General features: G+C 43.9%; 1 protein-coding gene across 1 annotated transcript in view; it reads left to right on the forward strand.

Annotated features, from left to right (window-relative positions):
• Positions 1-17,799, forward strand: part of Snx9 (sorting nexin 9) — a 55,238-nt gene that overhangs the window by 735 nt on the left and 36,704 nt on the right. Inside the window, exons 2-3 of the mRNA XM_048354372.1 lie at positions 15,632-15,718; positions 17,603-17,677. Coding sequence (XP_048210329.1) covers positions 15,632-15,718; positions 17,603-17,677 — 162 coding nt within the window. The remainder of the gene's footprint in view (positions 1-15,631; positions 15,719-17,602; positions 17,678-17,799) is intronic.

Below are 17,799 nucleotides of genomic sequence, written 5' to 3' on the forward strand. Positions count from 1 at the left end.
CCGCCCGAGCCCGCGGCCGCCGGCCCCCGCCCCCCCCTGGGCGCCGCGGGGAGTTACTCGAGAAACGGGGCCGGGCGCCGGGCCTGGGTGGAGGACCCGGGGTGGAGGACCCGGGGTGGAGGACATTGGTGGAGGACCCAGGGTGGAGGACCGCGGTGGAGGACCCGGGGTGGAGGACATTGGTGGAGGACCGCGGTGGAGGACCCGGGGTGGAGGACCGCGGTGGAGGACATTGGTGGAGGACCCGCGGTGGAGGACCCAGGGTGGAGGACTGCGGGTGGAGGACCGCGGTGTTGGACCCGGGGTGGAGGACCGCAGTGGAAGACCCGGGGTGGAGGACATTGGTGGAGGACCGCGGGTGGAGGACCCGGGGTGGAGGACCGCAGGTGGAGGACCGCGGTGGAGGACCCGCGGTGGAGGACATTGGTGGAGGACCCGCGGTGGAGGACCGCAGGTGGAGGACCGCAGGTGGAGGACCGCGGTGGAAGACCCGGGGTGGAGGACATTGGTGGAGGACCCGGGGTGGAGGACCGCGGTGGAGGACCCGGGGTGGAGGACCCTGGATGGAGGAGCGCGGTGGAGGACTCGGGGTGGAGGACATTGGTGGAGGACCCGGGGTGGAGGACCGCAGGTGGAGGACCGCGGTGGAGGACCCGCGGTGGAGGACCGCGGTGATCGCCCTCGCGTGGTGTCGGCCGGGCCGTCCCCTGGCTCTCAGGGGAGCCGGAACCCTCCACCCTCCGAGTGTGTGTGGAGTCCTCATGGTGGCTTTGACCAATCTTGGAGTCGTCGGTGCGGAGGAGATGTCAGGGACAGGGCAGCCGCCGGCGCCCCGCCTCCTCCCAGCCTCCTCAGTCTGGAGGACCGAGATTGAACTCTGGAGGGTTTGCATTTCCCTCCCGTCCCGCCCTTGATCCCACCGCAGGCCTTTCACGTGCAGGCTTCCTTCCTGGTGGTTCTTTTTTTTTTTTTTTTTTACTTTTTCTGACCTTTGATTTAGCCTTACTAGGACTGGACACTATCCCTGTTAATAATTCGTGTACACTTACGCACTCCCAAAGTATTTTCATATACATATATATACACTACTATACACTAATTCTAGCTTCTGTCTGAGAGAAAACATGTAACCTTTGTCTCTCTGACTTAGCATAATTTTTCAGGTTCTCCCATTTCTTTGCAAATGTTGCAATATCTTTCTAAAGGAGGAGTAAAACTCTACATGATGACTTTTTAGAACAAAAAGACCTAACTCAAGCAAAAAAAAAAAACAAAAAACCACCAACACTACTAAGGAAATTTGATTTTTGAGGTTACCCAACATCCCAGAAATTACCCATTTACACATCTGTATTACTCAGTCATCTTGCAACCTTACAAATGGTTACGACACATGTATTTTGTAGTAGTGGCTTTGTGCTGTTTTACTCTGATCTCTGTACTTCAGGTGCACGGAAGCATAGTGAAAATTTTTGTGGTCAGACTGAAAAGGACAGAGGTTCTTGTACCAAACTTGAACCACACACGTCCTCACCCCACGCCCAGCCTGTGTAAGCACTTCCTATTTTGTTATCTGAGCCACTCCAGGCAGATTCCAGCAATTCTGAAGACTGATGGTTCTCAGCTTTCTAATCAGTCTTCCTCCCAGTGCTGTTTCCAGGGTTCTAAGATGACAAGCCATCGTCATTTGAGGAAAAGGCCCTTATCAGAAGAGAACCCTTCCTCACTTCAGTGGGTTCTCTCTCCTTCCTGGAAATCTGTGTTAAACCAGTCTTAACTTTTTCAACTCCCCCCCCCCCCCCCGCCCCAGTAAAGTTGTCATTAATGCTTCCCCCACATACTCCCTGCCCCGGTGACCCCATCTCCATAGTGAGCAGTTTGATTTGTAGGTAGGGAGAATGTACTTGATGAATAATGAAGAATGACTTTAATAGCATTGTAGGCTCAAATGGCACTGAGGCTTTTCTACAAACATCAAGTAATGGAAAATAACTAAAATTTGGAATTTTACATCATGTTGGGTTCCCCTTTGCAATGGGCAGGATGGTTTTAGTTCTTGCAGGTACTGTTTTCTCACTTATTGTTCTCTCGTGTTTTCTGAACTACCATGACTTTTGAGACTTGGTAGATTCACAATAGAAAAGGAAGGGATGTTTCAGAAGTTTAATTGGACATTTCTTCACTGCTAAAGCCAGTTAATCAGTAAGTGTACATTTTAAAAGATTATCTGGTTTTTGTTTCTAATCTTCCCTCAGTAGAATGCTGAATTCAGTTCAAGTCCCTACACCATTCTGAGTCTCTGGTGTGTTTCATCTTGCCCTCTTTTGGGAGCTTCCAGAGGTTGTATTTTGACATGGTGATAAATTGAGTAAATTGGCATGTACTGTATAGTAAACTTGAGTAAATTTAAGTTTTATTTAGAAGAGCTAGTCTTGAGAAAGAAATTGTATCAAAAGGGACAGAAAGTAGTTACATTTATTTCCTCCACTCTTCCATGTCTTAGCTAACATTCAGAGTTGGACCTTTGTGCACACAGCCTGAGGCGCAATCTGAACAAGTCAGGGAGGGGATGCTCTCCCTTCATCCCTCTCTCTCCTTCCTTTTCTTCTTTCCCTCTTCTTTCTTTTTTAAAGTTATATATCTGTGTTACACAGATTGCCTGGTTGGATTAAAGGGATGTGGAAAACTAAAAAATCCTGGTAGGAAATGAGTGCATTACTTTTGGCTATTCTATGGAATAGATTTGTGAGAACACTTTAGAAAGCAAATTTCGCTTATGCAAAAAACATCTTTTTTTTTTTTGCTATCACCACATTTATTCAAACTAATATCACATGGCTTCTGTTAATATACACTGGGAAAAACACAGAATTCCCAAAAATGCATAGATTACAAAGAAATAGACAAACTCAAAATGAGGACTATTCCACAAAGAAACCAGTTTATCTTCAAAGTGAGCAAAAACATTTTTATATGAACAAAACAATAGAAATATAATTATACAGGGGCTTAAGGATTGAGGTTGATTTTTACCATTTTTTTTAAAGACCAGTATGGAATATGCTTACCATTCAGTTTTCTGTAATGTTCATTATTAGGTGCTGTAAATAGAATATCCATGCAATATTTGTGAAGTCAAAGAAAAATTCTGTGACAGTAGAAAGATGAAAGTTTCTTAAAGAAGAAGTAGGTTAGAAAGCATACCAATTTTGCCATTTTCTTTTGCTCTTGGAAAGAGTTTTTAAAAATGTTTACTCTGGGGCTGGGGATATGGCCTACTGGCAAAGAGTGCTTGTCTTCTATACATGAGGCCCTGGGTTCAATTCCTCAGCACCACATATACAGAAAACAGCCAGAAGTGGCGCTGTGGCTCAAGTGGTAGAGTGCTAGCCTTGAGCAAAAAGAAGCCAGGGACAGTGCTCAGGCCCTGAGTCTAAGACCCAGGACTGGCCAAAAAAAAAAAAAGTTTATTCTGTTCTTCTGCTAACCATCTGAAATTTAAGTCTTAGATGACTTAACTCCACACTTCAAACTGTAGCTTGTGTATGCTTCTCCTGCCTTTCTGGACTGCTGTTGTCATTCCTCTTTACCTGAGCACTGACCCTGGCTTCTTTTTGCTGAAGGCTAACACTACCACTTGAGCCACAGTCCCACTTCTGGCTTTTTCTGTTTATGTGGTGCTGAGGAATTGAACCCAGGGCTTTATGTATGCTAGGCAAGCACTCTACCTCTAAGCAACATTCCCAACCCCTTTTGTTTCTTAGTTGTAAAGAATGAAGGCCTGTTTTATTTAGAATCAGATTTAATGTTGCCTTTCATAAAATTATAGTAGTTGAAAACCTGGTACTCACTTGGAATTGTTTTCTGTATTTGATCATAATACCTTACAGAAGGATCAAACAACAATTGGTTTTCATATTTTAAGGGAATTAGAACCAGCCACACACTTCTGACACCAAGAAGAATTGTCTTTAACCCACAAGTTATCAGCGTGTGCTTTCTTTCCAAAGTGTAAGGGTTTCCTGCTTGTCTTTTTGTTGATCATTTAACTTGGTTGCACTGTGACCAAGGGAATATGATAATAACCAGTACTGTACTTAGAAACAGGTTTTTTTTTTTTCTAGAAATGTCTTGTGCACAGAAAGATTCTCTGGTTTGTGTATATGCAGTCAATATCTTAAAGTACTTGATTTGAACCGCTTCTCTAGTATTAGTGTTGCCTTACAAACAATTTAGAGTTCCGTCATAATGAAGTAACATTCTTTATAGTGACACATTTTTTTTTTTGGTCATAAAGGCTGTTTTTTGTGTTTTTATTGTGGGTTTCTTTTGGTAAACAGTTGCTTGACTAAATATATAAATATATATGCATATATATGCATGTATACTTTTTTATCCAACCTGTCTTTTTAGCTAGATGTTTTTACTTTTAGAAATCCCGTTTAACCTTTTATTTTGTTCTCGTCATGACACTGTGCCTTGAACTCGACCTCATGCTCGCTTACTTAACCTTTTCTACTCCAGGCTGCACTCTACCACTTGAGCCACACCTTCTCCCCCAGCCTTTTGCTGGCTAATTGGAGATAAGCATCTCGTGGATTTTTCTCCCTGGCTGGCTTCTTATCTCAGCCTCTTGAGTAGCTGGGATTACAGGCATGAGCCACTGACTTCCACCTCTCATTATACCTTCTTATCTAAGCCGACTATCTTTGCTAGGTTTTTGTCTGCAGACATTTGTGCGTACTGACATAGTTTGGATTCTGTGCGCTATCTCACAAATTGATCAAGGCTTGGTCAGCCCTTGCCTTTTGACAAGCTTTGCCTCTGCTTTTTCGGAAGGTTTGTGCTTCATGACTCTTTATCCCAGTAATTATCAATAGCATGTTTCACGTTTCCAAGTTAAAGTTTGGTATTAGTATTATTGCTGTTTTCCTGAATTTCAAAAAGACCTAAAGATCTTTAACTGCATTCATCTCCCTAATGAAGTTATTGCTTAGTGTTTTAGCCCTGTGTTTTCATACAGTTAATGTTTACTTAGATTTATTCCCATTGTACGATGTCTTTGCATAATATCTTTTCTTCTATCTCAGTCCTTTGCCCTTTTATTTAAAAAAATATATTTTAGTAGTTTCACAAAGGGGTTTCAGTTCAACTTACTGCTTTGTTGTTGTTATGGTACTGGGGCCTGAACCCTGGGCCTTTACTCTCACTTGGCTTTATTTGATCAAGGCTGGCATTCTGCCACTTGAACCACAGTTCCACCTCTGGCTGGAGATAAGACTATGACAGACTTCTCTGCCCTGCTTGACTTTGAACTTGGACTTTCAGATCTCAGCTTCCTTGGTAGCTAGGATTGCAGGTGGGAGCCATGCATGCCTGGCTCACCATGTCCAATTATGAGTATGATGCCTCTTATTCGGGGTCATCCGTTCCTTCATCCTCCCCCACATTCATCCCAACCCCTCCCGTCCCCTCAGGAGACCACATACACGTTACAACTGTGTGTGCCCTCTCTTCCTCACTCCATCCCTCTGACCCCTGACCTCCACCCCAAGGCTCAGCCACCTTCAGCTTCCTGGTATTAACTGTATTAAACTGTCAGCTCATTGTTCTAAATTAGAGTCACACCACGATTCCAGGGATAGTTTTTCTTCTGCCCAAATGGAACTGGGATTTCCATTAAGAAAAATGGGTTATGGGAAATTCTTCTGTACGAAGAGTATTTTGCTCTGTTTGTTGAAGATTATTTTCTGGGTACAGAGTTTGAGGGTGACAGCATTTTCTCAGCACAGTGAAACTACCCTTGCCTTGTGTTTGGCTGGCTTGCAGATTTACTGCTGAGACAAGTAATAATGCACAGCTAAGTATTGTCCCTTTGCTGGGTTCCAGCCCTTCTCTGGGCCTGATCCTCAGACCTGCTGTTTGCCTGCAGCTTTGGGGGGTATAGGTTCACCCCGCAGCTTGGGGGTTGCGGGGTGCCTTGGGTCTGAGGACAGTGCCTAGGTGGGACAGTAGCTTAGCCGTCCCGAGGTGACACAAGCGTCATCAGTTCAGTCCCAGGGAGCTAGCTTCCGTGTGAGAGCAGGAAATGGGCGTGTACTGAGGCACACTGCTGTTCATTTCAATGCAGACAGCCACATGGAGCGGATGGCTCCTGGCGTGGGGTTCGCAGTTCCAGAAAACTCTCAGCAATCATTTTGCGAAAATTGCCTTGGCTCCATTCTCTCTTTCTGAAACTAATCAGCATGAAGAAGTCCACAGATGTCCAGCTTCCCCCTTCTGTGCATTCTAGATAAGTTCTTGGGTTCTGACATTCGGTTCACATCTTTGCTTAGACCTAATCCACTTGTGTCCATCATTTAATCTTCACTTGCACTTGCCTTCTATTTTTAAAAGTTATGTTTGGTTTACTTTAATCTGATCAGTTGTTCCTTATAGTCTCTAGGTCTGTGTGTGTGTTTTCCTCATTTTGTGTGTGTTGATTCCAATATCAGAAGTCTGATTCAGCATCTGTTTCTGCTTGTTCTCACTCAAGATGCCTTGTGTTTTGTGATTTTATTTTACTTTATTCCTAAGAACTTCACCTAGGTTCGTTCTGATAGAAAATTTGTGTTTGCTTATGCTAGTTCCTTGGAGATATTACATCCACAGGGTCACTTAATGAAACTGGAGTTTGAATTCGGGGCCTTACCCTTGTTAGGCAAATTTTCAGTTATTAGCCAGGCTTTCAAGGAAGTAGAACTTGAAATATCTTTTTTTAATGTATTGAGTTTTAATGCTGCTTCTAGCATATCAATTGCTTTAAATATCAGACTGGGAATGTGGCTTAGTGGTAGAGTGCTTGCCTACCATGCATGAAGCCCTGGGTTCAATTCCTCAGTACTATATAAACAGAAAAAGTCAGAAATAGTGCTGTGGCTACAGTGGTAGAGTGCTAGCCTTGAGCAAAAAGAAGCTCAAGGAAAGTGCCCAGGCCCCGAGTTCAAACCCCAGGACTGGCAAAAAAAAAAAAATTCTTTATATGCACCAGTGCTGGTAGCTTACACCTATAAATCCTGTTTACTCAGGAGGCAGGGATCTGATAGATTGCAATTTGAGGACAAAGTAGGCAAAAAAGTTTACTAGATTCTATTTCCAATATTACTAGCAAAAAAAGCAGGGCTGGAGGTGTGGTTTAAGTGGTAGCACAGTAGCTTAGCAAAGTCAAGACCCTGAGTTCAAAAACCAAAATTAAAAACCTACTGTGCCCCAGTCTGCATCTTGCCATTTGATTGGATTCCAATCGGCAGACATTTTAAAATGCAGCTGCTTTGTGCCCCTCAGATGCTGGAGATGAAGGTGCTGACCCTAGCTGTTGATGAGCTACTGTAGTGTGCCAGTTAAATGGGAGTGTAAGTGTGTTTGTAATGCAGATCCAGAGAGAAGGGTCTGAAAAGGTTAGTGAGTGTGCAAGAAATCACTGCGTCCTGGCGGCTGTACCCCAGGATATTTATCATCTTTTACCTTATTTTGTATCCACAAGATTTTGAGAAATGAATGTTTGGAGCTTGTGCAATAAGGAGGAAAAAGGTCATTTATAAGATTTAAAACTGTCTTTACCTTAGGTTTAAACTCAAGGTCAGACATTCTCCATACCACTTGAGCATAACCCCAGCTCACTATGCTTTAGTTATTTTTTTTTTCAGATAAACGCTTGCATTTTTCACCTGGGCCAGCCTGAGCTACGCTGAGATTATAGACAAGCACTACCATCTCTAGCTTGTTTATTGTTATTTTGGTAACTTTGTTAAGCACCTACTCTGGGCCCGGAAACTGTTGGAGTATTAGGAACATAGCATTAGCAAAAACAGGTTTTAAAATTCTTGTCCTCAGATAAAAATCTTTGCTCCTGGAGCTTACCGGGTAGAGAGGGCTGATGGCCAATAAGCAAGGTGAGGGAGGAGTGCTCCGCTGGGAGCCGGAGGAGCACTTGTACGGGAGGTGACCAGCCGGAGGTGACCAGCCGAGCCCTGAAGGAAGGGGTCCAGTCACTGGGGTCTCTTAAGAAATAACTTGCTGGGAGCAGGCTATGAGAGCAGACAGCTCAGAGCGGCCCCGTAGTCCCAGTACTACCCGGAGCGGGCCAGTCAGGAGTTGTAGTCCTTGCAGTCTTTGCAAGGGCCTTGGAGCCTGTGGTAGAAGCAGAAATCACCAGAGTTGTTTCATCACATTGGTGACAACTCCCCCTTTCTGCCTTCCCTTCTCCCTGCTGAGCTTGCCTTTGTTGGCCTGGGAGTTGACACTCTATTCCCTTGGATACTGGATTTAAATCTTAGACTTTATCCCTTCGAGATTGTGTCTAATTCAAGTCACACTCGGAAAATATTGTGCTCCACTTCAGTTACTCCCTGAGAGAGTGACCAAGGATTGATAGATTAGCTCTTACACATTAGGCTTTTCCCAGTCCAATCAGTTGAAAAACATTTTCAATTGTGCTTTTTTTACATTTTTTTTTCTGGCCAGTCCTGGGGCTTGACTCAGGGCCTGAGCACTGTCCCTGGCATCCTTTTGCTCAAGGCTAGCACTCTGCCATTTGAGTCACAGCGCCACTTCTGGCCGTTTTCTGTATATGTGGTGCTGGGGCTTCATGTATATGAGGCTAGCACTCTTGCCACTAGGCCATATCCCCAGCCCCGATTGTGCTTTTTAATTAGCATACATTTGTAATATGAGGAGGTTTCCCTGTGTTTCCCATTCACGCACACAGTACATGTTGAATTCACTCCTCTACCATATTCCCATTCTTCCCTTCTTTTTCAGACAATTTGGTGGGTTTCATTATGCTGTTTACACACACACACATACACACATACCCCAACCTTTGGTCCTCTTCACCTCTCATTTCTTTTCCTTGCCCTTCTAGACAGTCCCCCTTTATATTCATGCTCCATTCCCATTACAGATATCATCATTCCAGGTCTCTACAACTGAGTAGGAACATTCAGTGTTTATCTTTTGAGCTTGGCAATGGTTCTCTCTATTCCATCCATTTTCCTACAAATGACATGAGTATGTATGTGTGTGTGTGTGTGTGCATGTGTGTATGTGCATGTGTGTCCATCCCCAGGTTTGAACTCAGGGCCTGAGTGCTGTTCCTGTGTTCAAGGCTATTGCTCTACCACTTGATCCATAGTTCCACTTCCAGCTTTTTTTTTTGGAGGTGAAAGTTTCGTAGACTTTCTTGCTGGGCCTAGCTTCAAACCATGATTCTTAGGTCTCAGCCCCCTGAGTAGCTAGGATTGCAGTTGTCCCATGACATGACTTAAAAAACAAACGTTGGTACTGAGGCTTGGTATCAGGACCTTACACTCAGCTCTTTCCATGTATGGCTGGCAGTCTACCACTTAAGCCAGGCCTCTAGTTTCAACTGTTTTGCTGGTTAGAGACAATTACCTTTGGGATTTGTCTGTTCTGACTGGCTTTAAACCTTGATTCCAGGATGTAGCCTTCTGAGTAGCTAGGGCTCTAGGTTTGAGCCCTTAGCTCCTGCCTTGACTTCCTTTTTCTTTATGGCTAAGTAATAAATTTCATGGTGTGTGTGTGAGCCGGGAGGGGGGGATTTTTATATATTATTGGATACTTCAGGTGATTCTAATATGTCTGTTGTGAACAAAGCTACAATAAACAAGTATTCGGGTATCTTTCTTACATATTGATTTATTTTCTTTTGGATATACGTGCAAGAATGGTGTGGTAGGGTTATGAAAACTTTTTTGTTTTGTTTTTTTCACGGTGGTTCTGGGGCTTGAACTCAGAGCCTATGCACACTATCTCTGATCTTTTTCCCCTCAAGTCTCATGTCTCATGCTCTGATACTTGATCCATAGCTCCACTTATGGCTTTTTTTTTTTTAAGTTTGGCATATGAAAAACATTTTTAAAGAAATAAAAATCCCTAATAAACTGCATAGGAGGTTCCATCTGATAGAAGCTTCCAGAGCACATCTTCTGGCCATACTTAGATAAGTATACAGACCATGGAATAGATAAGATACAGACCATGGAATCCTTGCCTCTTTGAGCTAAAATCCTCAGTTTATCTCGGTCCTTACCATTCTGCCGGCCTGGCTGGTGGCTGCCTGGGCAGAAGCAAACTGTTCCTGCACTACCAGCTTGGGAAGATTACAGATGCAGAGCCTTGATTAGAGCTCATGGCTTCCTAGCTGATAAAGATCACTGCTGCTGCTGCTTGCTAGTTTCTGGAAGAAATTCCCAAGGCCTGGCCCGAGTAGAGCAGCCCGAGAAGCAGCTGGAGGACTAAGAATTGGGTCAGAATGTTCTCATGAGCTTAGAAGAAATGACATTCCCTTGGCTAATGATTTTGAGATTCAGTGAGTTTTTATTCTTCTCTATACCCATTCCACTTTTTTATGAAATGTATTGATGGAATTTCATTTTACTTGCATTTAAAAGTTCATGTTTTTAACATGTTAAGCAGTCTGGCATAATTGAGGAAAGTCGGATGTACAGAGAACGTCCTTGGGCTTCCAGCCCCAGCAGTGGTCGGCTTCTGGCTAGTTTCATTTCCTCTAATTAATCTTCCCCCAACTCCATCTTTCCCTTCCCTCATTATTTTGAAGCAAATTCCAGACATTTCAGGTAAATATTTCAGTATTAATTATCTCAAAAAATGAAGTTTTGTTTTTTTTTAAAAAAATCCCTACATACTCAAAATTCTTGTCATCATACTTAAGCATTAAGAATCCTTAGCTGGGAATTGGCACTGTGGCTCAGGTAGTAGAGGGCTAGCCTTGAGCTGAAGAGCTCAGGACAGTGCCCAGGCCCAGAGTTCAAGCCCCATGACCAACAGAAAAAAGACACATATCTGGTCACTGGAAGTTCACACATGTAATCCTAGCTACTCAGGGTGAGATCTGAGGATCCTGTTCAAAGCCAGCCTGAGCAGACAAATCCATGACACTTACCTTCAGTTAACCAGCGGGGTTTATTAACTCCCGGGTTCTTAGTATATTTCTGTATCTGAACACATTCTCACTTTAAACAGTGTTATGGTACTTCATGTATATGAGCTCTAAAGCAATGTATTTCCATTTCTCCTCCTGTCTATTGTGAGGTGGTTTTTTTTTTGTCATACATTACATTTCTTAATATTATGAATCTCACAATATGTTGTTACTCATGTTTGAAAATTCAGTTATTTTATAGGGATTGAATGTGAATTCTCTTTACCAATTTCGATAATCTCTTTTACATAGATTCTGTTTCAAGTCTAGTGTCATTTCCCTCCTGGTTTAAGAACCTACCATCACAATTCCTATAGTGTTAGTTTACTGGTGACATTCTCAGCTTTTGTTTATCTGGAATTGCGTATTTCACCTTTTGTTAAGTGATACATTGATTATACATACTTATGTGTTACAGTATAGACAAATGCATAGAATGTGCAATGTTGAAATCAGCGTATTTCCATCTCCTTAAATACTTAGCATTTATGTTGGGAATCTTCAAAGTTCTCTCTCATAAGGAAGGAGAGAGGAATACAATCCTAATATGCAGTGTCTGTTGAAACCAGAAAACTGCGGGTGGGAGTTAGCTTTGGGGAAAGATGGGGGTGAATGATGAAAGGGGTAACGTCAATCAGGATGCATTATATCCATAAATTGATTTGTTGAATGGTGTTACCTTCTTTGTACAACTACTGAAATAGAATTTTTAAGAGCTTTTTAAAAAAGTCCTCTCGTGACTCTGTATGAAATGTGTAATGTGTTGTGAGCACTAGCCAACCTGTTGAGCTGTGATATACAAGAACAGTTCCTCCCATCAGACTATACTTTGCTCTGTTATCTGACCTTTCTACCCTGTAGTCACCAACATTTTTTTTTTTTGGCAACATTTTTGAAGGATGTTTTTCTAGGCATAGAGTTTATTTTTTTCAGCACTCTAAGCATAGCTTTTGACTTACTTTGCTTCTCATGAAAAGTCTTTGGTCTTTTTTATTTCTCTACAGACAATCCACATGCTGATTCTTTGTCCATAACATACTTGTTTATTCCCCCTCTGCTTTCTTTTAAGATTCCTCTTACAGTGTGATTGTGATGTCTTGTGTGGTTGTCTTTATTTTCCCCTGTGGGACTTACTTTGCTTCTAGGACCTGTGGAGTACAAGTATTCATCCCACTGGAGAATTTGACCCTTCCGTCTTCACTCCCCTCCTGGGACTCCAGCGTGGTGGACATGAACAGTAGGTTACTGTCTCGCAGCTGCTAAGGCTCTTCCCTCTTTCCTGCTAGTGGTTCCTGGTGCTGTGGCTTCCAGCGGTTGGATGCCATTTCTTGTGGCATGTCTAATTGTCTCTCCGTGTGTCCAGTGGTGCTGTATATCACTGGTTGCGTTTTACAACTGCACTCATTATGTTTTGTTCTTTTTGTGAGTGTGTGTTGGTACTGGGGCTTGAACTCACTGCTTTCCTCTCTTGCTCAGTTGGTTTGCTCCTGGCTGGTGCTCTACCACTTGAACCACACACACCTCCAGTCCATAATTTTCATGGTGAATTAGAGATGGAGTCTGGCAGACTTTTTTCGGCTTTGCCCTCCAGATCACCAATGCCGCTCTATCTCCTGCCACACCATGACTGAGACAGCTTGGAGTGTGGGTCTAAGAAGCAGATTCCAGAAACACCAGTACCCCTGGCTGCGACAAGGACGTAGTTAGATCTGGGCCACCATTTTAGTACATGCAGAGTGTGTATGTAATGTTTAAAGACTCAAAGGTCGTGATACCTAGCAGTTCCTGCTGCTCTGCCAGCCACCATTCTGCGGTTTGTTTTTATTACTTCACTTCCAGTCCTGTCACAATGCGAGGCACATGCTGTCACCCTTATCTCATTCTTGAGGAATTTGAGGGGGTAAAGAATTGGGACAGTTCTTAAGGCTGGCGAAATGGTGTCCTGGGGATCTGAACCCTGGTGCCTGGCTGCAAGGCCAGCCCCTAATGGCTAGCATGCTGAAAATGGCCTCTCTCCCTCTGCTGGGCACGGGCCGTGGGTCCTGCAGGCAGTGTGGGTGGGGCCTCCCACCGGGGAAGCTCCTCTCCACTCTCTGGAGTTGGACATTTGGGCACTACCTGCCTTTCATCTTTTCTGTGCAGCCTTACAGTTAAAACAAAACAATACAACTATTTCAGTTTGAGGCCAGAGGTGAGGGGCGAGTTCCTTGGCCACAGTGAATGTCTCTGTGCTTTGCCCTAGAGGTTGAAAGTGGATTAGTAACCTTCTCACTGTGATTAACAAAGGTCAGTGTGCTGATAGGAGAGCACAAAGAGTCAGCTGAAAATGAAATGTAGAAGGCTGTGTGCTGTGGTTCTAGCCAGTTCTCTCTGTTTTTGAGTGTGTGTGTGTGTGAGAGAGAGAGAGAGAGTGTGAGAGAGAGGACAAATATGGCAGATGCATATATCTAAAAGGATACCTTCAAATCTCTCACCCGAAAGGAGGAACAATGTTAAACTTTGCCAGCTTTGACTTACGTATTTTGCCTGTTGTAAAAGTGTACAGCATTACAGGTCGCGTGTTTATGAGCACAGCGTGGGAGCTGGAGGAGTATGGTCTTGTGTAGCCTTTCATATGGATTGTTAGCCTTCCCACAAGCCCCTTAGATGGTAGTGTGGTCCTGAGGGAGGCTCGGCCCTCCTGCACTAAACACCTCCCATGGGGCGCACTTCCTCCCTACCTCTTAGCAGTGCTGCGTTGGGGAATGGTGGAAGGCACAGGAACCACAGCAGTGAGTAAATGCTCACAAACGTCTAAGTGACTGTCCCTTTGTTTTTTCTGACTTGTGTCATATTCCATTTGACCAGATGACAAGTTTAGTACACAGGAGGTTTAGAAGTTCTGTATTTGGGGCTGGGGATATAGCCTAGTGGCAAGAGTGCCTGCCTCGGATACACGAGGCCCTAGGTTCGATTCCCCAGCACCACATATACAGAAAACGGCCAGAAGCGGCGCTGTGGCTCAAGTGGCAGAGTGCTAGCCTTGAGCGGGAAGAAGCCAGGGACAGTGCTCAGGCCCTGAGTCCAAGGCCCACGACTGGCAAAAATAAAAAAAAAAAAAAAAGAAGTTCTGTATTTGAGGACTGATTGGATTGAGAGGGGTTTAAAACACTTCCCCAGGATTCTTAAGGAACGGTAGAACAGCAGGTTTCTCTTGCCAGCCTGGCGCTTGGCTCCGTTAGCACACTGGGCTCCTCTCCAGGGGAAGCTCACTTCCTTCCTGGGGCACCCCAAGCATTTATCTCTGAGCTGCCCTGTTGCACGAAGACTGAGGTTGATGTGACATGTTTTTAAAAAATATCCCACAACATGACAGGCAGAACTCTATCTGCAGCTGTGTGAGAAAAAGCCCTCCACGTGATTCCTTTGTCCTTTGTCCTGCGTCGGGCCACGCAGGGCTGGCAGGGTTTGCTTGCCGGCCTCTGTTCTCCAGCCCTTCTTCCTCCCCAGGCACAGAGCTGGCGCCATTTTCCATTTCTGACTGGCAGACTCCACTGCCATTTAATTCTTTCCAACGTTTTACTAGTAAAAATGTCAGATGTAGAAAGTAGCAATGCTTTTCCATTGAACTCAGTAAATTCACCATCTACATTTGATTACCTTATACAATACCTGCTTTATCACATACTTATCAGCCCATTTATCATCTTTTGTATATTTCAAGTCAGTGTGGATTCCCACCTTAATCTTTCATTGAAGATTATGAATCATCTATCCCCGTTTGAATAATTTCAGGCGCAATTACACAAACAGGAGGCATGGCAGTGGTGGGCAGCAGGGCCTGGCAAGCTGCTGCCGTGCGCTAGGCGTTGAATAAAGATTTGAAGAATGAGTGCAGTTCTGTGTCCTGCCTACCTAGTCCTGGAGGTACACTTGAATTTGCCTTTTAGACAAACCCTATGCTGCCTATGCAAGCAACAGGATGGATTACGGAGGTAATCTATGAAAGCTGCTTACTTTTGATACTGAAGTGTATTAGAAAAATGTATTCATTATAAATTGTAAAGCTCTTGGGCTGGGAATGTCGCTCAGCAGACTGCTTGTCTAGTATGCGCAAGGCCTTAGTTAGGTCCGATCCCCAGCACTATTAAAAAGAAAAGCGACACACGTTTTCCGGGCAGTGTCTAAGGGAGTATCCATTTCTGCATGGTGAGGGTTTAATAGAAGGAGCTTCTTCTGAAGATAAGCAGATTCGACAGGTGTGTCTGTCGTTTACCTCCTCAGTCCCTGCATCACAGTGAGCGTTTCCAGAATGAGCAGCCCCTGCACTTGGTTCCATACTCCTGAAAGGAAGGGCATGGTGGTTTTTGGTTCTTTGGTCCATGAAAGGGATGCATGTGGCATTCCTTTCATAGATGTAGCGTGGACAGATCCCAGAAACTGTCTGTGCTTCAAGACTGGGTTGGGGGCTGTCGCCAGAGGGGTGCTGGGCCTCTGGCCAGCAGGTGCCTCCTTTGGTAATGTGCCTTCCTTCCTTCCTTCCTGGTCCACTGCGGCCATGCGCTTGCTTACTAAGCCAGCGGTACAGGTTGTCTGGGTTTTTACAATTGGCTTTCATTTGTAACGCTCTCTTTTCCTTCACCGCAACAGGCTCGGGTTATGTATGATTTTTCTGCCGAACCTGGAAATAATGAACTGACAGTTAGTGAAGGAGAGATCATCACCATTACGAACCCGGTAAGAGAACTGGCCGCGAACGGCTGCCTCTTGTGGGCTCATTTGTAAGATCTGAGGTTTTGATAAGTTGGTCATTCAACCCACACTTTTTTTTTCAGCCTGTTGTTTATGAAGTACTGATGGTGCAGTGAGAAGCTGTTACACAAACAGAAAAGTTCAGGCCTCTAAAGCTTAGACAGCTGAACGTACGGCTGAGTTTATCCTCCGTCTTGTGTGTAGCGGTTGGGGCGCTCTGGTGGTTCCGAGCCTGGCACACCGGGCTTCCTCCTAGCACTGTCTCTAGAGTGCATAGAGACAGCGCCGAGTCCACCGAAATGCTCAGCTCCCCCGTTGCTCTCTTAGATCTAAGCCTTATCCTTAAATTAGATTACCAAAAGACAGTGTATACTAAGACTGGATTAGCTCAGCTCCCGGTGGAGTTACCATTGCTGAATTCAATACAGGACTACATTTGAATATATGTATATACACTCATCCTCACATGTGTGTATCTGCTCACGTAGCTGGAATATTTCTGTCCTTTCTCATTTGTTACCCCAGGTTCTTTCTCTTGGAAATGTGCATGTTTCCTTTCATAAAATAAAATGTTTTAATTTCTTTTCTTTTTTGGCAGTACTGAGTTTTGAACTCAAGGCCTTACAACTGTCTGCCTGAATGTTTAGAGGAATGTTTGTTTTCTCAGGCAATAATACATCTTTCCAGGTGCTGTCGTAGTAAAAAAAAAGTGACAGAAGTTGTGATTTCTTATAATAATATGGTTAGCTAATATACTGTTTGTTCCAAAAAAGCAAAAGGAAAGATTGTGAATGTCTTCATCACAAAAAAAGGAATAAATGCTTGAGGATATAAGCCTGCGTACCCTGATTTGGACATTATTAAAATATCACCTGGTGCACCATAAATATATGTAATTTTGTGTTGCAATCAAGGAAGGCAAATGTAGTTATCTAGAGTCATAGACTTATTAACCAATTATAGCATTATTTACAAATCTAATAAACCCTTTACTCTTTTCACAGAGAAATGGGACTCTGCTAAGATAATAAATTGAAAAATAGAAATCTCAATGTAGAATTTAGTCTTATTATTTAGTCCGATACTATTCTATGCCCAGAAGAGCCTGGTGGTTTTGGGTGGAAGTTGTAGCCCATTTGTACAGTACTTGCCTAGCATGTCTGATCTACAGCACTGGAAAACAAAAACAGCAACAAAACATAGTGGTTTCAGCCAATACCCATATGCTACTAGTCTGTGAATCAGCTGGACAGCTCTGATGGGTTGTGCTGGTGTCAGCAGCTACCCGTCCTGGCTGGCATCCCAATGGGCTCCCTGCCGCCCAAAGGCAGGGAAACTCATGTCGGCAACTCAAGTTAAGTCACCTAGTGTCATGGGGCTCTCAAAAGGTGAGCGATCGGCATAGACCCCTTCAAGCCAGCCTCCGAACACCCCTGGACGGTCTCCACCTTATCCTATAGGTCAGGAAGATCAAGGCAGGCAGTACAGAGTCAGGTGGGCTATAAGTTCCTCTGCTCAGCAGAGTGGCAGACCACTTTGGCCATCTACCCACCAAAGACCAGTCGATAGAAAGGAGTCACGTGTGCATGGCAGTCTAGTGAAAGACCGTGTCTCTGTATTCAGTCACTTATTGGGGAGGTTCACTTTGTCTTGGCTTTAGATTACATTGTTTTCTGGAGTAGAAAAGTCTTGAGAATTTAAAATTTTTCACAGTATTAGCTTTGTAGTAATAAAATTCTTAATGTTAAGTACTTTGTAGTGTAACAATTTATATTAACAATTTATGAATGAGTTTATAACAGTTCCCAAAGAAAATTTTCTGCAAGAACTTCTAACCGTAACTTCTTTCTCTTTTTCTTGGTAACTTAGGATATTGGTGGAGGATGGCTGGAAGGAAGAAACAGCAAAGGAGAACAAGGACTTGTTCCCACAGACTATGTGGAAGTAAGGACTCACTGTCATTGATCTTTGGACAGCGAGGAAGCAACTTAAAAAAAAATAAAATTTCCATTTTTCCAGGTGCTAATAAGATGTGGGAAATACACTGAAATGGAACTAAAGAAAGG

Source organism: Perognathus longimembris, chromosome 9 (genome assembly GCF_023159225.1).
Source record: "Perognathus longimembris pacificus isolate PPM17 chromosome 9, ASM2315922v1, whole genome shotgun sequence".
Taxonomy (NCBI): domain Eukaryota; kingdom Metazoa; phylum Chordata; class Mammalia; order Rodentia; family Heteromyidae; genus Perognathus; species Perognathus longimembris.